Here is a 19,414-nt window from a genome sequence, read left to right on the forward strand (position 1 = left end):
CAAAGATGAGCAGCTATTATAGTTTTGCCTTCTTGAATCCCTTTTGGAAATGTATGTCATATACAGCATTGGGGAAAGGAATGGAAACCTACTCCAGTATTCTTGCCTGGAGACTCAGAATGGACAGAGGAGCCTGGTGGGCCACAGTCCATGGGATCACAGAGTCAGACATGACTGAGCATACAATACAGGACAGAACGCTGAAAAGCAGGGCCTTCGACTTTCCACGGTATCTTCTCCTTGGCAACTGATTCTCCTAAGGGCTTAGGCTTGGCTCAGGAAAGTGCTTTCAGGAAAAGGAGACTCAGTGGGAGAAGTGAGAGAGGATGAGAGAGCATCCTTTGGCCTTGTCATTTCCCGTCTTCTCAGAACGCCATCTGGTCTCACCCAAAGGGGAATTTTAACCTCCAGCCTATCACTGCACACCTTCTGAATGCATACTGTTTATGGAGGACTCCTTATCATCCTTTGATTCAGCCCTTCCTGACAGGTAGGAATGAGTCAGCGCTTATGGCTGCCAGCAACGGCGTCTGACTCCAACTGACTTAGCACAGAGAGAACTTCCAGGAGGGACCCTGAGCTCCAGGAACAAAGAGGAAGCTGGGAGACCAGGCACGAGCGTGCTAGCGACAGGGCAGCGGGTACCCTGGCCAGTGGGTGCCATGGCCAACGTGCCCTGTGCCACTCCCCACCCTGTAGCCACAAGGACGCTGCCCTCCCATCAGCCCCTTACTGCTCGCTTGCTCCAGGTTCAAGGTGCTGGGAAAGTGTTGGATTGGCCCAACATAGGCCATGGCTGCCCTCGGCTGTCTGGGGGGTGGGTTGTGGGGGGAGAGAAAGTTTTGAGGGTGGAAGGGAGCAGCGAGAGGCAGGCACACAGAGAGCAACTGTGGTGGAAGTAAGAAGGTGGGGAGTGCAGGGTTCACAGCAGCGCCATTTACAACCGCCAGGGCACGGCAGCAACCTGTGTCTATCAGCAGAGGGACGGATTAAGAGGATGTGCTACGTATACAATGGAATATTATGCAGCCATAAAGAGGAACACAACTGTGCAATTTGCAGAGACGTGGAGAGACGCAGAGACTGTCCTGCAGAGTGAAGTCAGAAAGAAAAAAACAACGTATCACTTATATGTGGAGTCTAGAAAAATGGTACAGATGATCTTATTGGCAAAGCAGGAACAGAGGCATGGACATGGAGAATGATGGACACCAAGGAGGAAAGCAAGGCGGGAGGAACTGGAAGACTGGGATTGACATATTCACACTGCTGGGCTTCCCAGGTGGCATGGGAGAGCGCCCATCTGCCAAAGCAGGAGACACAAGAGAAGCCAGCTCGATCCCTGGGTCGGGAAGATCCCCTGGAGAAGGAAACGGCAACCCACCCCAGTATTCCTGCCTGGAGGATTCCATCAACAGAGGAGCCTGGTGCGCTACAGTCCGTGGGGTTGTGCGGAGTCAGACACAAGTGAAGTGACACGGCACGCACGCACACACTGCTACGTATCAAATAGATAACTAATCAGAACCTGCTGCGCAGCACAGGGGACTCTGCTTGGTGCTCTGTGGAGATCTAAATGGGAAGGAAATCCAAAAACAGAGAGGAGACACACGTATACACATAGATGACTCACTCTGTTGCCTGTACAGCAGAAACTAACACCGCACTGTAAAACAACTATACTTCCCCCATATTTTTTTAAAAGTGGGGAGTGGGCAGACTGGATGCCGGATACTCCCCATTCCTCCTAGACAAAAGCTCACATGAAATGTGCAGGATACGTGGGAAGAAAAGTCACACACTAACAGCATCAAAAGCAAGCCTAATAGCGCAAAACACGACCCGCCTTGGAAACGCTCTTGGGAAAATGGCAATGCTCCCTCAATGAATATGGTCACTGTGCTTCCAAACCAGACCCGTACCGAAATTTTCTAATTCCAAAATGCACGTGAAAGACACAATGTGGAATGGCCAGGACAGTCTTGAAAAATAAGGACAAGAAATTCAAAACAGAAATCTATGGCAATTAGCACAACGTAGAAGAAATGAAAGATCAACGGAAAAGGAAAGAGTAGAGAAACAGAACCACATAATGTGAGAATCTGGTGGATGTAAAAGAGCCATTTTAGGTGAAGATAAGAGGAAAGTGCTGGCTGTCAATGGGGAAAAGTAAAGTGAGATTCATACTGTATCATTAAAAAAATCTGGATAGATTAAAGATGAAAACAAACCATAGCACTATATGAACAATGTATCAGAAGATATATTTAAAACTTTGGCCTAGGGAAGGGCTCTTAAAGTACAAAAGAAAACATCTATGTTAGAGGGGTAAATCTGACTTTCAAAATCGTGACAACTACGTCAAATACACCACAGCAGTTCAAAGACACGCAGTTGAATAAAACCTACGCTCACAAAAAGATGTGTTCAAGAATATTCGTAGATTTACTCAGCCTAGCCCAAACTGTAAGAGCTCAGGTGCTAATTAATAAGTGGAGAAAAGTGTGGTTTGTTCAGACAACAGAACACTACTGGGCAAGAAAAAGGATTACTGTTGACGGCAACATTACGCTGAGAAAAAACGGAATCAGACACAAAACACCACATTCTGTATGATCCCATCCCATTCAAACTCAGGAACTAATTTATGCTGGGAAAAAAATCGGAACTGAAGTCACCCCTGGAAGTGGGGCCGGCGGGGGAGGGACTGGATGAGAAGGAACATGGAGGAACTTTCTGGAGTGACAGTCATGCTCTTTATCTTGATTCAGGTTTGGGAGACAGCTGCATTCTCGGTCAAAACTTAGCAAATGCACACTGGAGAGTTGTTGTATTATACGCAAATCTTATCTCAAAAGAAGCCTGATACAAAATTAATGAACTCTAAATCATATGCATATGGAAGCATAAAGTTGCCAATGGCTGATTTCCTTGGAAAGGTATCACAAGGTAAGATGAATGAATGGATGGACAGATAGACAATCAAGCAAGTAAAATGAGAAAGGCAGAATCTAGTTGGTGGGTGTTCTCTGTACATTTCTTTCAACTTTTCTGTATGTCTGAAAATCTTCTTAATAAAATATTGAGAAAAGACTGGGGAAAATGTATTTCCAACAAATAAGAGACTTTTACCCAGAAAATACAAAGAGCTAATTATGCTTTTGAATTGCGGTGCTGGAGAAGTCTCTTGAGAGTCCGTTGGACTGCAAAGAGATTCAAACTGGTTAATCCTAAAGGAAATCAACCTTGAATACTCACTGGAAGGACTGATGCTGAAGCTGAAGCTCCAATACTTTGGCCAACTGATGCAGAGCCGACTCATTAGAAAGGACCCTGATGCTGGGAAAAAGTGAAGGCCAAAGAAGAGGGTGGCAGAGGATGAGATGGTTAGATAGCATCAGTGGACATGAATTTGAGTAAACTCTGGGAAATGGTGGAGGACAGAGGAGCCTGGCATATTGCAGTCCATGGGGTTGCTAAGAGTCCACACTACATAGCCACTGAGCAATTATTGACAGGAAAAATTAAAAACTCAACTAAAAATAAGCAAAGGCCATCAGAGAGAAAAAAGCAGACGTCAACTATGCCTGAAAAGATCATCCTACACAGAAGTGGAAAATTCACATTCGGCCAACACCCCCACTCCAGGCTGTTGCTGCTGCTGCTAAGTCGCTTCAGTCGTATCCAACTCTGTGCCACCCCATTCCAGGCTGGTATCACCCTGCAAAGGCTTGGCAGAACATTAGCAGGTGGTTGTATGAAGTTGGACAGACAATACAGCAGCACGTGTGAGTCTGTTTCAGCCCATCACCCAGCATCTCTCCCGCAGGCTGGCAAGGTATGGACCAAGCAGAGAGGCCGCAGCAGGACACCAGGGAAAGAGACCTTATTCCTGCTCGCAGTGATCAGAGTGGAGTCACCATGGAAAAACCTACGACCTCTGCTAAGCCAGAGCCACATACTGACAGTACAGCATTTATAGAAAAGCAAAACTGCTGAGTAAGTAAACACACGGACACATGCGCGTGTGCTGGGGAGAAAAAGGGCTGGAGAAACACCAACTCCTGTCTTGGCAAGGAAGCAAGATTAAACTGGAGCCAGAACCACCACTCGATTCGAGATAAATGTGTGTGTGTATATATGTATCTGTGAATCTCTGTTTCACAGGTTCCGGAGAGGAATGCACTAGGAGTTAGGGGTTGTGTGTGTGTATGTGTAGACACAAACCGTTACATACAGAATGGATAAACAAGAGTTCCTCCTGTACAGCACCGGGAGTTATAGTCCACAGCCTGTAATAAACCATTGGGCTTCCCAGGTGGTGCAAGGGGCAAAGAACCCGCCTGCCACTGCAGGAGACACAGGACACTGGTTTGATCCCTGGGATGGGAAGGTCCCTGGGGAAGGGAACGGCAGCCCACTCCAGTATTCTTGCCTGGGGAATCCCATGGACAGAGGAGCCCGGTGGGTTACAGTCCATAGGGTAGCAGAGTGGCACACAACTCCAGCGACTTCAGTGGTGTGAAGTGTGTGAAGTTCAGTCGCACAAAACGTCAGTTGTGTCAAGTTGTGTGACGTGACTTCAGCATGCACGTGATAAACTAAATGGAAAAGAACATCAAAAAAAATGTACGTATGTGTGTAACTGAGTCACTGCTAAAGAGCAGAAATTAGCATAACATCACATCAACTATAGCTCAATAAAAAGCAAACTTTAAAAATGTAGACACATGTACTGCTCACGTAATTGAAAAGCATGAAGCTATTACCTGCTGAAAACAAAGCTGACCCAGTCTTTTAACTTTCCCAGCACTTAACAGAGTAGAAGTGGCAAATTATGTAATTTGTTTATAGGATTTATAGGAATTCATAGGATTTTATAAACTGTATCCCCAAAGTAGACCGTAATTTCTCTCTGGCACCCCTACACCAGCTCCCACCTGCCACGCAGCACAGGGCTCCCCAAACTCCACGGCCCCTTAAGAAGACAGCAGCGATGACTTCACCACAGATCGGGGCATTTGTTGATTTCTGGCTTCAAGCAGGTGCTATGTAGATAAGCCTAAGAGTCAGACAAGACTTCCATTTTTTGAATGTTCTTCAAACTACCGAGACAGGCTGAGATGGCAGGGTATCTGCTATAATCACTAATCAATACAGTTTAGACCTGTGACCTCATACTCCACAGCCAGCCCAGGTGCTGAGTCATACCTAACTACGTGGGCAGAAAACTCTGCAGTTGCTTTCACCAGCCACTTCAAAACGTTAAAGAGCGGTTTGCTTTTAAGTATATACTACACAGATTTGACTTCAAGCGACAATTCACAAAATCTGCATGTTGGTAATACATTCAGTGAATGATAAGGGCAGAGTGTGGGTGTGTATGTATCCATGATTTCAGCTGCTTCTCCACCATTTTGTGAAATAAGTCAAACAGCTCGCGGAAACTAGTTGAAAGTTTTATTTATATAAAATTCATTAAGAACATAAAAGATTGGGTTTCTTAAAAAAAAATCTGCAATTATTTACAGCAGTATTGCACAAGTAAAGAGGCAATTACCCTGTCAAAATCCATCAGTGCAAAACACAAGCCAGGGAAACTGCAATACCAATGCTACATACGCTGGGTCCTAGGAAGAGAGTTACAGACAGTCAGTGCTATTTATAAATGAGTACCTGATGAGTTCTGATACAGTAACTAGTGGTCACAGAACCTGGACACACAAATCAAAGAGAGCTTCTAAGGTCTGAAATTCCCAAATCAAAGTAGTCAAGTCATTTAGCTGGGAGCTTGAGGGTGCTTCTTACGCAGGATGCCGTCTGGAGCAGGGCGGGTGTTACCCCAGCTGGTTTAGCGACACGTGTGGTCCTGTCACCGCACATGGGCATGTGCAGACTCGACACACACAGGCACCAAGCTAAGCCAGCAGGGAGCACGAGACCATCGACACAGAACCGCCAGGAAATCTTTCAAGCTTTCACCTCTTTGCACCCAGGCCAGTAGGGTCCAGACCCCCGCTTGAAGGCTTTGGAGAAGCAGAAGGAAGGCGTCACCCTGAAGACACAGGTGGATCGGACGCTGGGAGCAAGCGGCTCAGGGCCAGGGTGGGGGGCGCGGGCCTGCACAGTTAGTTCCTGAAGATACATAGCGGGGTCTGCACCGCAAAGCACAGGAAGCCACAGAGCACGGCTGGGGACGGGGGAATTCAGCTAGTCACCAGCTGCCAACAGAGGTCAGCACTGTGAAGGTGGTCCAGCAGCCACTTGGGAAGCAGGGCAGCTGGTCAACCCGGCCTTCCATCTGCCTGGTCTCTGCCTTCAACAGTCTCATGGCAACACCGCAGAAGTGGACATGTGAGTCTCTCTAAACACTGAGCTGTCAGGGATAAATCTTCAATGGAAAGGTCTTTCCCACTGCTAACGATAAGTATTTTGTTTTGTGAGATATGGCCTGAAGTTAACAGCACTTGTTTCTATGAGAAGCTAGCTGTTTAGGAATTAAAGAGTCACTGGAAAGTTCTAGAGGAGAATCTGATAGCCTATCAGATTTCTGGTCTCTCATCATGCTGTCTAAACACAAACCTCATCATGAGGACAGCAAACCCTAAGAATTTAAACCCACTGGACTAGAAATACCAGGAAGCAAAGCTGGGGAGGGCCACCCTGGGGAGACCACGTGGCCAGCCATGCGCTGACCAGTCACCACCTCAAGAGTTAAAGCAATTAACAGGACAGCAGGGGGCAAAGGGGAAAGGGAGGTCAACACTTTGCAGAACTTAAGACATTAAATAAGCCAGAAATAAATATACAACATTCCTACAAGTTACAGCATTATGAAACAGTAGGACACATTACATAGAAAAAGAATCTACAATATTTACAATCAATTCTGAAAAAGTTGAGTAAAAACTGATTTTTTTTTTCTTTTACTCATTTAGGCTGTACAAAATTTTACAAGAAAGGACACATAATAATTGCACAGACATTTGGCTCAGTTGATAAGTAAAATACAACTTCCTAATCTAATAAATAGTCAAAATATATACAATATTAAGAAGGAGAAACAGGCGAAAGTTGTAGTTCACTATGTACATTTTCTTTTTAAACCAAGAAAAAAAAATCTTCATCAATTCAGGTCTAGGGAGGGGTCCAGGTGATCTGCAAATTCACTCATGAAGTTAATTTCACGTGTTTATTGCGTTCCTGTGAAAAGTCACAGGCCACTTTCTATAAACGTCACATGAGACGGGGTGATCAAGGCACAAAACCTGCATTAAGTTTCCAACAAGGGACCGAATTATTTTTGCTTTCTACAAAAAGTCAAAGGAAGGAAAAGTAAGACATCAAAGGTACACCCAGCCATGGGCATACCTTCTGCAGGAAGGAGGCATCATGATCAACAGATACGTACAGTACAGGGATGTCTCGTCACCTCTCAAGTCCCGGGGGCAACATCCTCGTTTTAATACTTCTACAGTTCATAGAATCTCTCATTTCCTCACCAGCTGCTTCCACGGCCAGCCCAGGGGGCCTGGAGGCCCCCAAGCCCAAGGTAAGCTTGCAGGTGGGTGAGCAAGCGCTCGGCCCCCCCGGGGCACCGGTGCTGAAGGAATAAAGTGCTCCAGTCCAAGAGACTGGCCGTGAATACGGGGATCCTGGGGGGAGCGGCCCAGAACCAAATACGTCTTTGGTGTGTGTGCGCAGCAGGCCCACAGCTGCAGTTCCATGGACCGCCTTAACCGCTTGCATGGACTTGAGGATCCAGCGGACGGGTTCAAGACAAAGGGTCAAAGGACACGCAGGCTGAGACTCAACACAGCTTTTAAAACAATTCAAGACCCCAAAAAGCTACTTGGGGAAAAGAAAATGTTTAGAAGGAAGAATATTTGGAGTCAAATCTCTCTCTACCTAAGGAAAAAGTATATATGTAACATATATATATATATATATATAAAACTATAAAGATACAAAAATGAATCCACTGTTCCAACTGATAAGGAGAAAACACTGGTCCTCGTTGGGCCCAAAGCAAACATGACAGTCGTTGTTGGCACTGCTGACTTGTTTGAAACATCATGTATGTCTTTTAAAAAGCTGTTTAATCAGTTGAGGTTTCAAAAACTGTAAGAGCGATGGGATTCACAGAATGACCCCCACCTCCCTGCTTGCAACGCTCCCTCATCTGTCTGTCCTGGGTCTCCTCAGGAGTTTGTCTGCCTTTGAAAAGACTGGGCATCTCCTGAGCCTGCATCCTCTGCCTTCCTCCTGGCAGGTGTGAAGGAAGAGCACCCCCAACAAAAGTGGCTGCAGGAAGGGGGGCCTGACAAAAACCCAGGGGTCCAGGAGGTGGGCGACTGACAGAGACACTCCTGTGTCTGATGGTACTCTTTATGAGAACTGCTGAGAGCAGAATGAAGCCTTTACTTCAAAGGGCAGTTAGCCAAGAGCCACTGAAGGCCAGAGGGACTCTGAGTTGGATGAAAAGCCAGGATGCCCAGAAAACAGCTGCTTAAAGCCCTGCCACAGCCTCTGCCAATTCCCACGAGGGCTCGAGGGTGGTCCCCTGCAAGCTGAACCTGGCCACAGGAGGGCATGCTAGTCACCTGGGGCCTTAGGCCGAGTGCCCACCCTGTGCTATAGGAAAGCTGCAGCAAATCTGGTGTTATGACTGCCCTGAACCTCTGCGGAACACGTCTGAACAACAAGTCCATCAAAGCAAGCGAGAACCGCCAGCGAGCACTCCCCAATGGGTGAGCTACCAAGAGACAGACAGACCCATGTCTGATACAGACCCGGGCTCAGACCCAACTGCCTTTTACCACGAAAACAGTCAGCGGACCAGATGTGTTCATCAGTGCCCTGACAGGCTGGGAGAGCATCACCGAAGGATGTAAGCAAAACACACAGACAGAGAGTAAAATTTTGCCACAGATACAACTGAATTTTAAGGAGGTAAGTAGGTATTTACACAAAGGGAGTGGCATGTCAATACAGGCTGACAAAGGACCTCTCTCTGGCCCTTTTGCCAGTTCCATTTCATAAAAACTTTTTTGGTATTAATAATAGTCATTAAAAAAAAAAAGGTCCAAGAGGCAATGGCAGGGAAGGGAGGGGCCATGCCATACCTCTCCCGTTTAAAAACGCTGTACGGTGACCTTTGAAAATAAACTAAGGCAGCTTTATAAATGAGCTGGCTCAGTTTCCACTGCAGAGTCTATATACTCCTCTGACAGCAGGCAAAAGGTTCTTAAAATTTTACTACAAAAATCACTCATGAGTTGGTTAAAAAGTTTCCATTTCCTTTTTGAAAAACCTGCTCTTATCAAAGGTGGGAAAAAAAAACACACACACTGCATGTAAACACCATTCTTGCATAAAATCTTGTTCCAGAGAACCATGACTTGTACATTGTGTTTTAAAAAAAGAGAATCCCTCCCTCATTTACATTCACATCAAGCTTCCGTTGGAAATTCGGCCGCATGGTGATGAACAGACAAAGGTCAGGTCCATGTGCAGCTTGGTGTCCTCCGGGGACATGCCGGCTGGCTCTCTGCCCACCCTTCCAGCAAAGGACTGCTGCACAGCAAGGGCACTGAAGCGCCGCGACCCCGCGGCGAGGGGCTGGTCGGTCTGAGACGAGCGGAACGTCTGCACGCGCCGTCACTGCATCCTCCACACCAGACGCACCAGGTAGCGCAAGACGCGCAGGAGGACCATTTGTGGGTGGCCCTCAATCGCCTGGTGACGCACGAAGACCTGCAACGAGAAGACAGGAGCTGCTTACTGCCCAGCCCTGACTCGCTTCAGGCGGGACTGGGGGTGGGGGAGGAGGAGGGCACCCGCATTTGAGGGAGCGATCGTCCTGCGGGGACCACTGAGAAGGGCGCCAGGCCACCCAAGCGCCAGTTCTTCCCAGAGCTGTCGCCCCCTAAGGAGCAGCGGCACTGAGGGATGCTCTTTATAAAACGGCTGAAAGACTGTTCGGAGACTCAAAGAGGACCCCTGAATCTGCTTCTCTCTCTAAACTCCACGTAATTCTGGAGTGCCTCCCTGGTGGTCCCGCAGCTCTGCGCTTCGAAGGCAAAGAGCAGAGGTTTGATCCCCTATCAGGGAACTAACATTCTGCCAGCTGCGGTCAAAAACAAAACAGCAACAATAGAAACTGCACATTCTTTCCACAGGTGACGTCCCAGCTGACCAGAGCGGCCTGGACTAGGGAAGGCAGCAACCACTGGCAAAGGACAACCCAGCGCAGGGCGAGAGCAAATCAGCCAAGATGGCGTGGCCAGGCCCTCTCGGCCCATGTTTTGTAAATAATGGCTGTGCAACAGCTCAGACCATTCACAGCGCTGTGCACGTGCGTCACGAGGTGCCCGCCTGGTCACGGGTTGCTGTGCACTGCACGCCTGTGTGGGCTTCACTGTGAAAGGCCTGGCTGCTGCTGCACCAGGGCTACACTGCAGTGGTACCGTGATGTTATATGACGGTACATTTTGGCTATGTTACGGTTACGTTGTGGCTGCTGCGCCAGCCAGGAGAGAAGAAACGTGTCTGCAGTTCCTGAGGCCCCTTGCGTCTCCTTCCAGCCTCTGAGCTCAGGCCTTGCCTGCCCCGGGTTCAGCGAACAGCGTAGAGAGTGTGGATAGCAAGACAACTGGCGTCACGAACAGGATGAAGAGCGATAACACCCACCACCTCCGCACAGGTGCTGAGAAATGTCACCCCAAGTTGGGGTCCCGTGAAGAGAGGCATGGGTAAAGCAAACGGGAACCCGGCGGATGCAAGTAACTAAGTTACCGACATTCAAACAGGTTTCAGGCTCCCTAAAGCGTGAGTCTCGGGGTGATCTGCCCCAAGAAGCTAAACAAAGTGAAGAGCTGCCGCGCCACCCTGCCCCCGGCGTGCGGCAGCTCTTCTGAGCGCGTGCTGTCAGCCCGGCACAGCGGCCAGGGTCGGCAAACAGGTGGACTCAACCCTCGCCCCTCCAGCCTTCACCCCTGAGTGGCAGGCAGGGTGTGACGAAAGACAGAACAGGTCTATCTGCCGGTGACCCCCACAGGTTTAGGACAAGCCGAGATACTGCTCAGAAGGAAACTGGCAGGCTACTGAACGCCTCAAGGTCCCCATGTCTTCCAGAGCACGCCCACCTTCGGGTCGAATCCATTTCGCAGGTAAGTGCAGGGTGAAAAGGTTTCCCCGATCGGTGGCTCATCAGTAAATAATCCACCTGCAGGAGGTGCAGGTTCCATCACTGGGTCGGGAAAATCCCCTGGAGGAGGGAATGGCAACCCTCTCCAGGATCCTGGCCTGGAAAATCCCATGGACAGAGAAGCCGGGCTGGCTACAGTCCCTGGGGTCCCAGAGAGTCGGACACGACTGAGCAACCGAACAAGCGGCAGCAAGCAGGGTGCACACCAGACCAGCCAGAGCTGGAAACAGACGACCCACTTCCAGCCAGGAGCTGTTTCTCTGCTCAGGCCTGCACGCAACACCCCGGGCCCGCTCCCTGTTCTGTCTGAAGCTCTCCATCAACCCCTCTCCTCACTCTGGGGGGCTGGTCTCTTCCGATGCAGAATCGTGGGACCACTGGCCACGGGGCAGGCTGAGGACGGGCGTCGCCTCCCAGACCTAACTGCCGCCTGCAGATGCCAGCTGCAAGCAGGGCTCCCTCCTGGCCACTGTTTACAGAGCCCTCTGGGGCATGCTGGACGGGATGGAACTGTGATAAGGCCTGAGCACTTCCTTTGCTCCTTCCAGAACCAGACTGGAGGAAATCGGCTTTATGTAAGCGATTCCTGTAGAGGCGTTCCGTAACCACAGGCTGCGATTTTTATCTGCTCGACACACAAGATTGCTTTGTTTTGATTTAACTTTCTAAATTACTTTGCTTCTTTGGGGTGAGAATAACTTAGGGGAAGGTTAATTTTAGTTGAGACTAATATTAACAGGTTGAAAGAGGCTTATTCAAAATAAAACCACGATTTACTAAAATGAAAAAAGTGTACATGGGGCTGGGCTAAGCCATTGCTTCAAGATGGGGAAAGCCGTCTTAAAGCCGTCTGGCTGTCCCTGGTGGCCTTCAGGTGGACCAGAGAATGGAGTCAAGATGACCCCATGAGGGGACCAGGTCACACAGTAGGGATGGACCCTGCTGACCCTTGGCCAATTTTATATTCCAGAAATGGAATTATCTAAGAGGAGAAAACCTTCCACGCACACTATGAGGACAACAGGTGCAAAAAAATTTCTCATTAACAGTGTTGCTTTCGTCTCGCATGAGAAGAATATGCGGTGGAGATACAAAGACGTGCCAGGGTGGCAGGGGAACGCAGGGAAAATTGGCGAAAGGGACACCCAGCCCCTGACCAACGAGGAGATGCTGCAAGGCCTGAGTGAGCGAAGATAGGGCACACCTGGCCCCCCCGATGGCATGCGGGACAGCCCGGTACACGCCTTCAAGCCAGCGAACCACCGATTCTGGACGCCTTTCAACGGAGGAAGCCATTACTGCTGATTCCGAGAGCTGTGCCAGCCCAGAAAGCCCTTGACAGCTGGCCCAGCCAGCCAAAGCTGCTGCTGGCTCAGCGTGGACAGCTCACACCTCAGACAGCTGGAGGATGGGCAGCTCCCGTCAGGGCGGACATGCTGCCCCTGACACCTGCAGAGGGCACAGACATCGTCTCGCCAGGGGGAGTCACCAACACACACTGCAGCGCGGCGAACGAGAGGCCTTGGCTTCTGGCCTCCAGGACTGTGAAAGAAAGCTGCTTCCGCTGTGTAAGGCCCCCTGCCCATGCTCCAGCCACCCTAGCAAACTAATATACCCGTGCATGCTCAACCATCGCTCCTAAGCCTTTGCCCTTAGGTGAAAACCAGCGCTTCCTGGCTCAAGAACTGCACAGTGCTGCTTTAGTCTAAACCACAAAAACACTTTAAAAAGATATATGACAATGGTACATTTGGAGGGAAAAAGATTAAAAAGCTAAACGCGCTCCTAGGCTCAAGTCCCTTCTGTCTCACAGCTTCCTCTTCTGCTCACCCAGACGCACACAGAGCGCGGCGCGCCGCCCCCGGGACGCCTGTCTCCGTGGCCCAGATCCAGCTCCGCCTCACGGGCCTCGCTCCTCTCTGGCCGCCCTCACACGGCCCGCATCACAGGACACCTGACTTCAAAGCCTGTCTGCATGCAGGCGCTCTCGTGGGCACTCCCGAGTCACAGCCCACCGCACAGGGCGCCTGCGGCACTGCCATCAGTGGGCACAGCTGCAGAGAAGGCCTGGGCCCCAGCCCAGAAGCCAGGCACGGGCACGTGCAAGCTCCCGCCCTACAGACTGAAAAGCACCCACGCATGCCAGCGAAACCAAGGCCCGCGCAGAACAGAGCCAAGGCGCGGGAGGTCCTTCCTGTCCAGGGGGCAGACGGGGCAACGCGCTGCGGCACTGGCCGCGGTGACACGACAGAGCACCGGCCACCACCAGGGCTTCAGCTCTGGGACCGCCAACCGCGGGCCCATCCGCAGGCCAAGCATGCTCTCTTGCCTGGGAAGCAGGCGTGCAGGACGCAACACAGGTCTGGAGACCTCCCTGGCCATCCAGTGGCTGAGACTCTGTGCTCCCAAGGCAGGCCCTGGACCGATCCCTGCTCAGGGAGCTAGGTCCCACACGCCTCAACTAAAGACCCTGCATGCCGCCACGAGGACCAAAGATCCCACGGGCCACAACCAAGACCCCAGCACAAGCAAATGATCTTTTTAAGGGAATTTATTTAAAAAAAAAAAAAAGAGGGGACTTCCCTAGTGGTAGAGTGAATAGGAATCCGCCTGCCAACACAGGGTGCATGGGGTTGATCCCTGACCCGTGAAGATCCCACGTGCCGTGGACTCCTGCGGGCCACAACCACGAAGCCTGCGCTCTAGAGTCTGTGAGCTGCAACTACTATGCTTGCGTGCTGCAAATACCGAAGCCTGTGCATCCAGAGTCCGTGTCCCAACAAGAGAAGCCACTACAATGAGAAGCCCAGGCACCGTAACTGGAGAATAGGCCCCCTCACCACAGCTAGAGAAAGCCTGCTCAGCAACAAAACACAGCACAGATAAAAAATAAATAAATACTTTTTTAAGAAAAAGTCTTTTAAAATACTCTCCCAGCCTGCCCTGGAGAACGCACGCCTGCAGAGGGCAACGGATTCCGCTTTGCTGTCCTGCAGGCAGAGAGGAGCCCCGACCCTTCGAAGCCCGCAGGACACACCAGGCCTTCTGACTTCGTGCGCCCGAGCCTGGGGACTCACAGCATCGCCCACTGTCACCGCTCAGCGGGACCACGACCTCTGAGCCAGCGTGGCTCTCCTGCATCTCACAGACCGAGCCTCCAGGTCAGGAAACATGAGGTGACCTTGACTGCTTGCCTCGAGCTCCAGCACAGCGCAGGACACACTCAACAGTCTGGGCTCCACAGGCAGGGCCAGACCTCACTGGGCCTGATGACTCAGTAAGTACCAGCCACAGGTTCACTCAGCATCATCACTCAAGGGGGCTTACCATCAAAACCACAGAGATCACAAAGCTCAGTAGAAATAAAGGTTGAGTAAGACCATAAACATGATTAAGAGACTAAAAAAAAAAAAAAGGAAAAATGAAAAGGAAAAAAAGGGAACTAGGGAACTAGGACTGAGATTTGGTGCCACAGAACCACAGTTTAGTTAGGAGTTTTCTGGCAGGCAAGGTAACAATGGCAACACGACACTATCTTCACCATCTTATCAAAACAGAGCACGATACCAAACTCTTGGAGACAAACCAAAAAGCAAGGTATACCAGAACTCTGAGACTCTGAGTGATTTAACTTGTTCAAAAGCTTGCTTCTTAAGAGGATTTCAACATGAATGCCTAAGACGTCCCAAACTTTTTTTTTTTAATACAGATTTATCTCTAAGTGGTCATTTGTTACAGGAGACTGAATTCTAGACTCTGAGACCAGGAAGGACTCTTACAGAGAGAACCTCTGCTCCAGCTTGGGCAAAGGAGGACAGAGTGTCTGCGCGGATGTACGGTGTTTGCTCTGCATCTTCCAAAACAAGGCTGAACACTGTCACCATCGCAGGGGACAGGCTGAGGCGAGGGGCAGAGCGGCCCCACCGTTGGATGGAAGACCCCCTCTGCCCACTCATAACCCATCAGTCTAAATGTTCTTCTAAACGGCCAGCCAGTGAGACTACAGGTCAGAGAGGAGCAGGGCCCGTGCACAACGACTCGACGTGGAGCCCGGAAAGACGACTTGGCCTCTCCACTTGAAGACCAGAGTCCAGGGGCGACTCGGCTGGGATTCCAGCACAAGCTCCGCGTGCACCGCTCTTCTCCGGTGTCAGACTGATGAACTCACTTTCTATCTGTCGCCAAGGCAACAAGGGCATTTGCATAGCTAGTGCCGAACAAGCTTTGTTGTCAACACAGCTGTGGAAAGAGCGCCAGGGGATCCCCTTGGCCGGATGTGGTGCCCCCCCTCACAACCTCCCAGCACCAGGAGTGAGATTTCCCACAGCACTGCACCCAGCTCCCACCAGGGGGGCAAGGGATGCCCAAACGCCGCAGAAAGACCGTATCGTCATGAATCCCACCTTCTGACTGTCAGCATCACTTCAAAGCATCTATTATAGGTGATGCTTTCGGTAGGGCAAATGGCCACTCCCTCACTGACCTGTCATGCATCAGATTTTCTTAGCCCACTATCACCCCTAGAAATAGAAAACTTGGTTTCCAGGCCCCATGTTGGCTGAAATGAAGAACCCTGGCCCATGACCCTCGAGGGGTATCGCTGTGCCAATCACAGAGAAGCCAGAGATGGCAATGAACACTCCAGCACGAGACACCACTTGATGAAATACTTGATTCAGAGCAAGCATATGTGTGCTTGTGAAAGGCCCAGGCTCCAAAAAATGCTAATGAGACAAACACACTTTAACCACAGCCTAAACCCCTCTGCTTTGGCTCAGCCGGGAGAAGTCGAGCGGAGGACGACATGATAGGCTGATTATTTCTGTACGTCTGCAGGAGGGCTGAGCCTCCAGGGTATCATCATTTCCTCCTCAAGAAATTTAAAAAACCCCAGTTAGCCCTCTCTGAAGTCCCCCTCCAGGCACCTGCATCTCCAAATGGTTATGTGCTGACGGCCTCCGGTCCCCCAAGGGCCAGGCAACCGTGCAGGCGTGCCCACCTGCCACAGCATGACGGCGCCCTCACGGGTGATGTGAGCGAGCCCATATCCAGCTTGGTGCCCACCCAGGCATGCACCCACACATCAGCGCCTCAACCCCGGCTCACAGCTGTGTGACCCAGATAGACACAGCACGTCCGGGGTCCCCCCGACCCAGGTCCAGCCCCCCAACATTTCCTTTAACAAACTGGGTACTTATCAGACAGGTGAACCAAGTCACTAGCCTCTCTCCTTCTGTAAAGATCAATGAAGAAAAGTCAATTACAGTTCGGAGTGAGAGAGAACAGCCCTGGTGGAAGATAGCATTTTCTAGACCCATCTCTCCACGCTTTAGATTTAATCGTCACTACACATCCCGAAAGGCCTTCCCTGGTGGCTCAGAGGTTAAAGCGTCTGCCTGCAGTGCGGGGGACCCGAGTCTGATTCCTGGGTCGGGAAGATCCCCTGGAGAAGGAAGTGGCAATCCACTCCAGCACTCTTGCCTGGAAAATCCCATGGACGGAGGGGTCTGACAGGCTACAGTCCATGGGGTCGCAAAGAGTCGGACACGACTGAGCAACTTCACTTTCACACATCCTGAAGAGACTGACTGAATACGGGGCTCCCGAAGGTGAAGGGACGGAGCCAGGGATTGAGGCCCCTGCACTCGTCCATGAGCTGTTTCTTCCTGCGAGATCACACTTCACCCTCCATAAGAAAGCCCTTATCCAAAAAACCCATGATGCACAGCTGCTGTCTTGATGGAGGTAATCTGAACCCCATGCTCTCCGAGAAGGCATGTGTGCAAGGCTCTAAAATCCACAACTGCCTCATTCAACTCCAAGGAAGACAGTCACCAAGCCTGAAGACTGTATCACACATAAACGGTAGACATCAATTTACGTATCCTAATCACAGCTGTTTTTACTACAAAAACTGTCACTCTATCAACGTGTGAGTCAAGTGAGAAGCACCATCTCGTGAGATACCATGGGTCTAGTTTCAATGTTTAAGATGCAGATTTTTCATTATTCCTTTTTACAGACAGTAATATAGAGCATTGTATTTTGTTTGACTCCAACATTCAATTAACGAAGGCCTCAAAAGAGGACCGTCTGAGAACATGCAACTCTGAGTGTATGTGTGGTTTACGTTATTACCAAACAAGGTGCAATTGTGACCTCGCCCTGCCCACTATCTACAGAAGACAGGAGAATATCACTTCTAAAAATAAGGGTCAAACAGCAGGTTCATGTATCTTACAGATGATCCTTGAACAAGATGGCTTTGAACTGTGCAGGTCCACTTACACATGGATTTTTTTCAATATGGTACCTAGTTTTCATTCTGTTGATCTTTAAATTAGCTAAGTGTGGGGAAAAGTTTGTGTTCAGCTAGAGACTATACTATGTGGAAACAGTTGAGTCCCGATGCCATCTAAACTGCTTTAGCTTCCTGCCCTTGGGTGAGTCATTTACTAGTTTCTCTGTCTTGAGGCAGAGATGGTAGTGATGGATTTCTGTCTGCGTGCAGGGTCGTGCCCCAAGCCCCTGCGATGTTCAAGGGTCAACTAACATGAAAATGCTAATGTGTTGACACCAGTTTTCCTGTTGCTCCCCTCAAAACCAGCCTCTAAGCCCGCTTCTCTTCTCCACTTCGTCTACTTCAGGGATACACTTCCGCTGTAGGGTTGGGTCAGTTCATGCCGGCACACGCCCAGGACCAAAAGTAGGAGGCTGACAGCCCGAACAAAAGACACACTGTTTCCTGAGATCAAACAACGCACGGGTTTGCATCCACTTCTGGCCCATCTGGACAGCCTATCCGATGGGCATCAGGTGTTGCTGTCCACTGCAGGCCCCTAGCGGGACATCCCCAGGTCACAGCCTACCTGAGTGCAGAGGGACTTAGGCTGGGTCACCTGATGCCTAGGAAAGAAGGTGAGCGTCCCAGTCTGCGTGCTGGGAAGGGCAGGCACGCAGTTAGAGAATGGGGGAGGGGGCCTAGTCATCCCAAGAGCACATGTTTTTACATTCTGAAGGGTCTAATACTCCCGTCACAGCCTTGAACTACAACCCCAAACAAGCCTGAGAATCCCACCCAAGCGGACGGCATCCTTGAGAACTGGCCATGAGCACAAAGCATCCCATGCCTGCAAGTGACCAGAGTCCATGCCTGCTGACACTCCCTCCCGCAGAGGATCCTGGCCTTGCACTCAAGCAATTCCTGAATTGTGGACGAAGCCAGAGGCAATCAAGAACAACAGGAAAGCGGGCGGCCTGGGTGGAGGCCCCCACCCACAGGGAGAGGGAAGAGGCAGCAGCGAGCAGAGCGACTGAAGCACACAGAGGTGCTGCTGCCCCCGGGCTTCCTGCCAGCTCCTCACCCTCTTCAGAAAGCCCCAGAGAGACGTGGCTTCCCTGCAGGTCCACCGACAGCCCTGGCTGCCCAGAGTTCCGAAAGAGCCCTCTCCTCCCTCCTCAGGGTCCCAGAGAGGAGGACACGGGGAGCCGTGCAGCCAGGACACTGTGCGGCTGCAGGTCACCCACCAGCAAATCCCAGAGGGACCCCAGAGCTCCATCGCCTCTTCAGCCCCTTAGGTTCTGTCCCACTACAAGTCTGCATGTGACTGGGGTGCCGAGGCACTTCAGTGCCTAATTACGGCACGGAGACACGCCGGAGGCTGCCACTAGCCAAATCTGCCACTAGCCAATTGAGCATCAAATTAGAGTGAGCATGCTCAGTCACTTTAGCCATGTCCAAATCTCTGCAACCCCATGGACTGTAGCCCACCAGGGTCCGCTATGAGAATTCTCCAGGCAAGAATACTGGAGCGGATTGCCTTGCCCTTCTCCAGGGGATCTTCCATCCAGGGATGGAACCCGAGTCTCCTGTATCTCCTGCATTGGCAGGCGGATGCTTTACCCGCTTAGCCACCTGGGGAGCCTGAGAGATGTGTAATAACCTGTTGAACTGATCCGGGACCCAGGAACTTATTTCGATAAATGAAGTACACAAGGGAAATACACTCATGAAATAACCACACTTTCCTTCCATCATGAATGGGAAAGTACTGATCTGTAGTAGAGGACACCGCCTCTGACGAGGGGCTCCGGAACGAGACGGATGGACACCCTGTGCCTCCTGATACAACGCACGCGGGAGGACTCGACGTCACACTGCTGGGGCAACTGGCAAGGTCTGCAGGCAGCCCACAGATGACACAG

General features: G+C 50.6%; 1 protein-coding gene across 6 annotated transcripts in view; it reads right to left on the bottom strand.

Moving 5' to 3' along the window:
- Nucleotides 1-19,414, bottom strand: part of BCL2L11 (BCL2 like 11) — a 71,308-nt gene that overhangs the window by 12,764 nt on the left and 39,130 nt on the right. For 5 of the 6 annotated variants that reach the window (XM_018054809.1, XM_018054812.1, XM_018054811.1 and 2 more), the window contains one exon: nt 5,447-9,756. The exons of the other annotated variant lie outside the window; for it this stretch is intronic. In XM_018054809.1, coding sequence (XP_017910298.1) covers nt 9,661-9,756 — 96 coding nt within the window. In that variant the 3' untranslated portion in view covers nt 5,447-9,660. Of the gene's footprint in view, nt 1-5,446; nt 9,757-19,414 lie in introns of those variants that run through there. 6 annotated transcript variants of the gene reach the window in all.

Source organism: Capra hircus, chromosome 11 (genome assembly GCF_001704415.2).
Source record: "Capra hircus breed San Clemente chromosome 11, ASM170441v1, whole genome shotgun sequence".
Taxonomy (NCBI): Eukaryota; Metazoa; Chordata; class Mammalia; order Artiodactyla; family Bovidae; genus Capra; species Capra hircus.